Raw genomic sequence first — 8990 nt, 5'->3', positions numbered from 1 at the left:
TTAATGTTGTTGTAAGCTACTGTCATTATCGTCTGTCCTGCATCTCTCTCTGTCTCTCTCTGTCTCTCTCTCTCTCTCTCTGTCTCATTGTGTCATACGGATTACTGTTAATTTATTATGCTGATCTGTTCTGTACGACATCTATTGCACGTCTGTCCGTCCTGGAAGAGGGATCCCTCCTCAGTTGCTCTTCCTGAGGTTTCTGCCGGTTTTTTTCCCCCTTAAAGGGTTTTTTTTGGGAGTTTTTCCTTATCCGCTGTGAGGGTCCAAAGGACAGAGGGATGTCGTATGCTGTAAAGCCCTGTGAGGCAAATTGTGATTTGTGATACTGGGCTTTATAAATAAAATTGAATTGAAAATTGAAAATACTGTTCAATATTCATCCCTTAAAGGTAAATTAACAGTTAATGCCTGGTTAACAATAACAAACTGTAATATAATGGTATAAAACAGTATTTTATGTTGGTTTATTTATGGCAAAGACTGAATTGTAGATGATTTGTCAGCTACTGAACCTACAATATTATATCCCATCTTAGTTGATTTATATTTTGTATGAATCATCTAAATCTGAAAATTAACAAGAGGTGTCAAAAATGTGATAAAGTTAAAAGTATATTGCCTCCAAAACATAGTGGAGTGGAAGTATAAAGAAGCACAAAATGCAAATACTTAAGTAAAGTACCTTAAAATTGTACATAAGCTGAGTACACAGTTAAATTACATGACCTTGTGAATGCACCTCTTTGAAATCTCCTTGCTGTTAATAGGGGTCTATTTTGACTCATTAAACATAATGATTTAATAATGACATGTTTTCTGCAGCCAACATGCAGAATACTTTACATAAATACTATATTTGGTTTGGTGTCACCGGGTTTGACATAATTAATTAGCCCGGCGGTAAAGCTCATCACATGGGCGCAAAGCTGTAGCCATACAGGGCCCGTTAATCCTTCTACCAACTGGAAGTGTCCGTGTGTTAATGCTACCCGCAGATCCGTGCTCCTCACAGACCCCCAGCCTGCTGTACTTGTACAGTCGCCTCACGGCTCTCTGAGGCTGCTTTTTGCTGCTTTGTGAACGAAGGCGTGTCCGGGGGAGTAATGCATATAATAGGCAGGCGCGCGATAAGCTTGGGCTCCCCAGTCCTTAGCTTTCTGTGCACCAGCAGACTCAGCCGCAGGCTCTCTACGATGGCCGAGATCCCCTCCGAGCAAGTGGTATTCAACAAGCCAAAGGTACGTTGTCAGCCAGTGGTACTCTGCAAGTATTAATAATTTAAATGGAAAGGAGGTGAATAATTGACAGACGCCACTGGGTTTTCATTCCTGGTTTACGCACGTTGCGAATGCGTAAATACTGCCTCAGTCCCAGTGACAGAAAGAAGATGAAGAATGGTTAGAAATGTAAAGACAAAGATTAAATGTTAGATTGAAAACAGTGTGTGAAGGTGTGTGTGTGTGTGTGTGTGTGTGTGTGTGTGTGTGTGTGTTTGATGGTTGTAAAGCACGGAAGGACATTTGTTTCAGTTTAACACGAGACTGTGATGAATGAAAACACGAGTATTTTTTTTAACAGATGTGTTTTTGTTTTTACTGAGCAAACCCACACACTTTTGGATTGTTTTATTTATAGAATTTACACTACTATGGAGCAAAGAAATTGGGCTCATTCTGAACTTGTATGCGGCTTTTTATCAGCTTGTGTAATTCTGCATTAATGTATAGTATATTATAATTCATGCCAGCTTCTCCTCACTGCAACAGAAACACAGTAAACACTAAATTTCGCCTATTTTTTCATGGTAGTTCTTTATTGTGTTGCTAGCAGGGTGACACCTGCATTACACAACAATTCCTTGAGGTAAACCGCACATTTAGGCTGTTTTTCAGTTTGACATGATGAGGCAGGCAGTTGTGAAATGTATACGCACTGTATACTCACTATATTCTCACTGGTGCCCTTTGGAGTCTTGGGGCTGACGGTGCACACACCTGCTCTATCCAGGAGCTGGCAGCTGATAAGAAGACAGGAAATTACACATACAGTACTGTGTGTGTGTGTGTGTGTGTGTGTGTGTGTGTTAATGAGTGTGTTGGTGTGATCATAAATTTTAAAAGAAGAGACCTCAGGGGAGGGGTGGCTTCTTGCAGAGATAATGTCATTAAATATTAATTTGCTGTTGTGGAAATGATACCATTAAGGGGGTCGTTGTTGCAGTGACCATCAGTTCACCATCCATGCTTCATGTGCTGACAGCTGTCACAGTGTAGGAGCTACAGGGTTATTAAAATGTGCAAGCCTGTAATAAATGGAGTTGGTAAACAATTATTTTCATTACCAGTCATCGTCTTGGTTATTTTCTCAGTTAATTGATTCCTTGACAGAAAATGGTTAAAAACAGCCATCAGAATCGAATAAAACTCACATTTGGTAGAAACAATTTCCGCACACTTACATTCGGGCAGTGTTTCGCTTTAAAGTGAAGCCAGGGGTGTAATATTGCAGGCAGGGCAGTTGCACTGGGGCCCATAGAGGTTCATGTGAATTTTTAAGGCTGCTTTCACACCTGCCCTGTTTGGTTTGGTTCAGTCAAACTCAAATTCGTTTGCCCCCTAAGTGCAATTGGTTTGGGCAGGTGTGAACACAGCAATCACACTCAAAACATTGTTTTCTAGTTGGAGCCGCGCCTCGTTTTCAAACTGTATGGTTTGACTAAAATGAACAATGACAGCAATATAGTCCACGATGAGCAGCGCTAAAATCAACCTGCGTAGTTGTCCCTCCATTGTGACATTAGAAAGTGTCACATTTATCTTGCAAGTGTACTCTTCTTCAACGTTTGCTTTACTTCCTGGATTTTTCCCACATGGAAATTCTGACCAATCAAGAGCAGCTTTCTCACACAAGGCATTTGATCTGGTCCTCTTGTAAATGCTGCCGTGAGAACACGAACCAACTCTAGGCAATTATACAACTTTGGAACAACATGAGTCCCTGATTCAGACCAAAGGAGACGACTCTAGGTCTGAAAGCACCTTTAGATTGCTACCTTAGAAATATGTCTGTGTTAAAAAAAAACTCCATTTGCCATATGCTATATGTGCCTTCGATATGGCAAACCAATCTCCATCATAACTGTGAATAAATGATTAAAAAAACTATAAAATTAAACGAATGACACCTTATTTCTATTGGTATTTTTGTCAAATATATGCGATGATGATTTCTGGGTAATATGTATGTTGGTGTCATCCAATGTCAAGTCACTACTTGATCATGTTACAATAAGCTTTGATGGTAGCTTGGTAAGGTGAATAACAAGTAAGTGGAGTGCCGTAGGGTACCGTCCTAGTAGCGTAACTACCTTACGCCTCAGAGTGAAACTGCAAACCACTTTAGACTTATTGATGACTCAGCACCTTGCCAAGACTAATCTGGGTGGAGCTGTGGTTGTTCTTCCTCATAAAACTCACATTTGACATCTTTTTATGTCAAATGTTTTCCGTCTAACCAACAGTCCAAAATCCAAAGAATATTCAGTGTATAATAATGTGAGTAACAGAAAAAAGTAGCGAGCGAATATTTGGCGTTTTTGCTGAAAAACCATTAATTGATTATCAAAATATTTGCAGATGATTCTTTTGTTGATTGACTCATCATTGACTGCTTTCCGTTTTGGTTTGAGTTACACTCTGGTACAGCTAAATTTGACAGAAGTAGGGCCTCAGCTACTGGTAACTGGTTATTTGTCTTGATAAATCATTTGGTCTATAAAGTGCCTGTACAAATATTTCTAAATGTTAAATGTTGTCTTTTACCCTAACAGTAGTCCCAAACACAGATATTTAAGTTTACTTCAACTTAAGACAAAGAAATGAGTACCACTAATGGTTATATTCATTGCTAGTTAATGTGACGACTGTTTTCAAATCAAAATCAAATCAAATCAAGTTTATTTACGTAGCACATTTAAATACAACCGCAGTTGACCAAAGTGCTAAAACAGAATAACAGCAGTAAGAACAATTACATAGGTAAAAAGATTATGAAATACTAAAATTTTAAAACCACTACAAACAACCCAAGGCCATTGAAAACATGAACATTTTAAGATTTGTCTTAAAAGTGTCAATGGAGGGGAGGATTTCCTTGATCAGTCAATTCATCATTTGGCATATAAAATGTCAGCAAATTGTCACAGTTCAAGTGTTGATGAACATTATTATTGGAAAATACAGGCATCAACAAGAAGTTCAATCTGACAGGAGCTTAAAAATGTAGTGCTGATTTAGTCACAACTGGAACTCAGCGCCTCTCTAGATATAAACTTTCTATGTTTTGTGGCCTCACATTCAAACGAGTATAAACTCAGCTGACATATGTCTTACCACAGTGTGTTACAGGAAGTGCTAAATGTTCTGATAGAGATTGCCTCAGGACTTCCTGAAGCTGCAGATGGGTTAACCAGCTATAAAGCGTCTGAAGTGTCACTGACACGCTGTGCTTTTAAGGGAAGAAATAAATGTAAACGACAGAGACGCCCAAACTGTGTAAGTAACATGCTTAACCTTATGTTGTAAACATCTGATCTCAAGATCGTTTTCTTTTCTTGTTTTTTGTCCTGTGTCACACAGATGGGCTCAGCTGCACAACGTCTACATGCTTTTACTTTGTATAAAAGTAATAAGGTGATAAGGAAGCAGGTTATAAAAGCAGTTGGTCACAGTTAGGGGTTGTGTTTACTATCTATTAACAGGTTATTGCGGGGTAATTTATTGATTAATCAGTGAATCATTTGGCTCACACGTCATCAGAGAATAGTGGAAAATGAACCTCAAGTTTCAGATGATCTCTCCAAATCCAAAGAGATGTATTCAACAGGGTCGCTCCCAGAAATTTTTCGTAGCCCATGGAAAATCTTTGAGGTGGCAAACCAAAACCAGAAGCCATGACTGAATTTCAGGGCTTCACTTATGCTGTTGTAGTACATTGTCAATATGGAGGGTTAAGGGATCGCACTTGGATATGCTTTGGTTTCGTATTTAACAGTTAATATTACTAATTATCTAATGTGCGTAGACTAATACCAGAACAGACAACATTGTGAGTTCCACAACAGTCCTGTTTTAATTTGTTGTGTATCTACATGTTAGGTGATTAATTGTTCTTCAAACAGACAAATATGCGGCTTTAATTTGAAGGAGTATCTTGATCATAAGGAACAAGATTTTTAGCAGAAACAAATCTCATGTTTCGGGGAGACTTGTGGGTACCCATAGAGCCCATTTTCATTCAGATATCTTAAGGTGAGAGTTAAAGTGACCCAAATGAAAATGGCCATGCCAGTCGTTCCCTCACCAAAAATATTTGGCCAAACCTAGGAGCTTTCTTTAGGCCCCTTCATCACAATCTATACCTGCATGGTTGATGCCAATAGATACCTTAGGTTGTCTAGTTTCATGAGATACCACTACCCTCACTCTAGCTTAAAAAATGGGGGCACAACTGGTCTTCAAATGTTTTTTGTTCACCCAAAACCCAAAGAAATCCAATTTACAATATAGTTTTATTCACAAAAACAGGAGAAATGGAGTAAATCTTCTCATTAGTTGATCCTAAAGTAGACAGAGTTTTCATTCATTCATTCATTCATTCATCTTCTAACCGCTTCATCCTCTTGAGGGTGACAGAGTTTTCTTTTCTTAAATAACCTAAACAATTAATCACTTATCAAAATAGCTGCCGACTAATCCTCCAACAATTTATGAAACAATTAGTTGGCTTACCGTGTCAGCTTTGGCTGTAATACACCAGAAATATTTGGTTTACTGGAAGCTGTTGGCAGATTTACTTCTTCTTTTTTCCCTGCTTTTTGAACACACACTGGAGAAATATAGTTTTTCATCACGTTATCATTTCAACAAGTACACTGTCAGTAAAATTTGTGTCTGAAAAGGAACTTGAGTCAAGATGTTCCTGAAGTTATGTCAACTGACAATCTGGCACACCTCCTGTAGTGACTCGTGAGGACATTAGATGTTGAAACAGTCACTGAGCTAAAGTTTGGAACATTAAGCTCTGCTCGGGCTTCAGGATATAAATATCAAAACAGTTTAGAGCTGCGTCATGGCCAATAAGGGGATACAGTAGAATCGCTCTGCACCCTGATGGCTCCTTTGAGGAGATTGTGATGTTGTAAATTCTGGCATGGAGCAATTTTCTCCAGAAATTCCCTCCCAGTGTTTGGACCTTTACCATGTTTGATTTTTGATATCCTCAACATGTTTTGCCCTGAATCTTTCCTCCTCTGAAATGTGAAGGTTTTCCATGAGAACACCTAGAGGCAGCTCAGCTGAGGTCATGGAAAGGCTCTTTGGTTGCTTTCTTAAACTTTCTAGATCCAACAGAGTGTTGACATTTCAGCTGATGTTTGAATGTGTTTTTTAGAATCAGTGACAAATTTAAAACCCCCTGAAAACTCAGCCTTAAATCTTAAGTATTTAGAGTATTGATTCTTCGCAACAGTTTGGTAGAAAACTGTGTGTTCATGTTGGATCCCAGCACTCACAGTCAGAAGTTAATAGAGAAAATCAGATTTCATTATCATAAAGGTGGCAGCATAAGTTTAGAATCTAGAATAAACTGAGACTACAGAGGCCAAATATCCATAACTGTGCCAATTTTCTTCTTCCTCATGGCTCCCGACCAGAAATAGAAATTAAATGTCTGCTGTCAAAAATCTTTTAGTTAAAGCTCACCCTGACTGATGAGCAAAGTTTGGGCCTCAGTTGTTGTAGGAGGAGCGTAGATTTATCGGTGTCATCTGCCTGAATAAATCACTGCTCTCAGCGCTGGAAAGGGAGCTAGGACACTTAATCTTCTATGACCCTCCTCTGGCCTTTCCACCATTCGTTGGCCAGTCATGCGTGCTGCATTCATGATGGGCCGCAGCCAAGGCATTGAACTGCAACACCACCACCAACACTGCTCTCTCTGGCTGCTCTCATTTCCAACACTACTGGGTTTCTTCAGCTTTTTACTTCTAAACTCTAGTGTGCAGTGAGGCTCAGATATGTGGCTATATCCATCTGAAAATATTTTGTTTTAATCGATAGTTTAATTAATCATTGTTTGTCTTTCTCCTCCGCAGGTTGAGCTGCATGTGCATCTCGATGGAGCGATCAGGGTGCAGACTATTCTTGACGTTGCCAAGTAAGTTAGCTAAGAGATCGGCAAACTTCGTAACTACTTTACAGTTTTGTTGATTAACTTTATTTGTGATAATTATGAACTGATTAAGTAAAATAGAGCACAGCTGATAAATCTCCTGATTAGGTACGTCAGTTGACTGATAAGTTACAAGAAATGGTTGTATAGTGGTAAATGCTCGATACAGAATGTCTCAGGTATTTTAGAAACACTGTCACGTTACAGACAAAGATCACAGGTTTGTTTTACTTCCTGCTAAATGTGCTCAGAACAGGTCACAATTCTTAAATAACTAAATTAATGGGATCCTTAAAAAATGTGTTTATTTTAAGAAATGTATGGTTTATATTTTAAAGCTATATTGAATTATATTTTTGGCCACTAGGGGGCAGCGCAACAAGCTTTAAACACAATTTTGACATATTATCATCCCATAAAACTGACATGGTGAACATGGTGGCAAACAGTTGCCTATATGTACTGTTACATCATGGTCTGTCCACGTCTACATAAGATGTGCAAGGTACTCTGGGTGCGTTGGTTGTTGACATTCTGGGACGCCGTGTCAAGTTCTGCCTGTTACATGCATTGTTGTCTCGAAAGATATGCTTCCGTTTTGACAGGAAATTTACCATTTACATACAGTCTCTTTCAAAATAAACACACTACATTGGTACAACACCGCAAATTGATTATGTTTCCTTTCAACAGCAAACTCACGTGGTTGGGTTTAGGAAAAAAAGAACAGGGTTTAGCTTTATAATCAGATGGTGGAAGAGGTGGAAGCTTGATTGTAGAAACTCTTGAATATTTTTTGGGGCACGCCATTTTTGGATTTGTCTGTACGTATATTTTTAGTATGGCTCCTACCCACTGTTTTATAAACGAGACCCCAGATCCTGTGAGCCAGACTACCTCAGCAGACACACTAACATTTGTTTGGCCCACATTCACTCTCTTTTAACTCCGTTTTGGTCTCCACCATCTCCTGAGGGAAATTTCTGTCTCTTTAGCTGCTGAATGCTCCACTATGCTCATCAGCTGGTTGCTAACTTTCAGTCTGCTGTTTGATGAGGCTAGGCAGGTAGTGTATAGCGGGTTTATCAGAGTATTTTGGCCTAAATTGCCTGTTCCATCGGAAAATGGCGCAATGAGACACCATAAAACCGAAACAATGAACTGAAAGACACTAAAATACTTTGGAGATCTGAGGGGAACTGCAGTCTGGTGATAATTCTCTCTCCTTTTACGTGACACCGCGTCATCAGATGCATTGGTAACGTAAAAATATAGATTAGAGCAGCTTTAACTCTCAAATATTGGTATTGATCTCAGAAAGCCTGCGGGGCTGCCCAGTTAAAGCCTCAACATATCACTCAAACAACACTATGTTGAACTGTTCTTTTAAGAGAGCAGATACAAATGAAGGATTTACACATCTGTTCAAATGAAACAAACACATTTAAATTTTAAATCTGTCCCTAAAATGTCTCTTTTTTTCCTCTCCTCCTTCCAGGAGACGCGGCATCACTCTGCCAGCAAATACTGTGGAGGAGTTGACGCAGAATATTATTCTCCAAGAGCCGGCCACCCTCACCAAGTTCCTGAGCAAGTTCGCAGAGTACATGCACGTGATTGCGTAAGTACTGACATGTCTCCTTGAACAATTCAGTTTCATAATTATCACAGGTGTTGTCTTGCTGAACAGGTGACAGGGAGAGCGAAGAGCAAGAGTTTGAGTGATTAAGAGTCAGGGTCCACCTCATTAGTGTCAC

At 39.3% G+C, this 8990-nt stretch overlaps 1 protein-coding gene across 1 annotated transcript in view; it reads left to right on the top strand.

Annotated features, from left to right (window-relative positions):
- The first annotated feature begins 1047 nt into the window (after positions 1–1047).
- The window catches only part of ada (adenosine deaminase), a 28913-nt gene continuing 20970 nt past the window's right edge, over positions 1048–8990 (top strand). Inside the window, exons 1-3 of the mRNA XM_050065868.1 lie at positions 1048–1241; positions 7157–7218; positions 8732–8854. Of these exons, the coding sequence (XP_049921825.1) occupies positions 1107–1241; positions 7157–7218; positions 8732–8854 (320 nt within the window). The 5' untranslated portion in view covers positions 1048–1106. The remainder of the gene's footprint in view (positions 1242–7156; positions 7219–8731; positions 8855–8990) is intronic.

The sequence above is a fragment of the Epinephelus moara genome, chromosome 16 (assembly GCF_006386435.1).
Source record: "Epinephelus moara isolate mb chromosome 16, YSFRI_EMoa_1.0, whole genome shotgun sequence".
In the NCBI taxonomy this organism is placed as follows: Eukaryota; Metazoa; Chordata; class Actinopteri; order Perciformes; family Serranidae; genus Epinephelus; species Epinephelus moara.
Note: the sequence above shows the minus strand (reverse complement) of the source record. Positions and strands in the feature narration are given on the sequence as shown.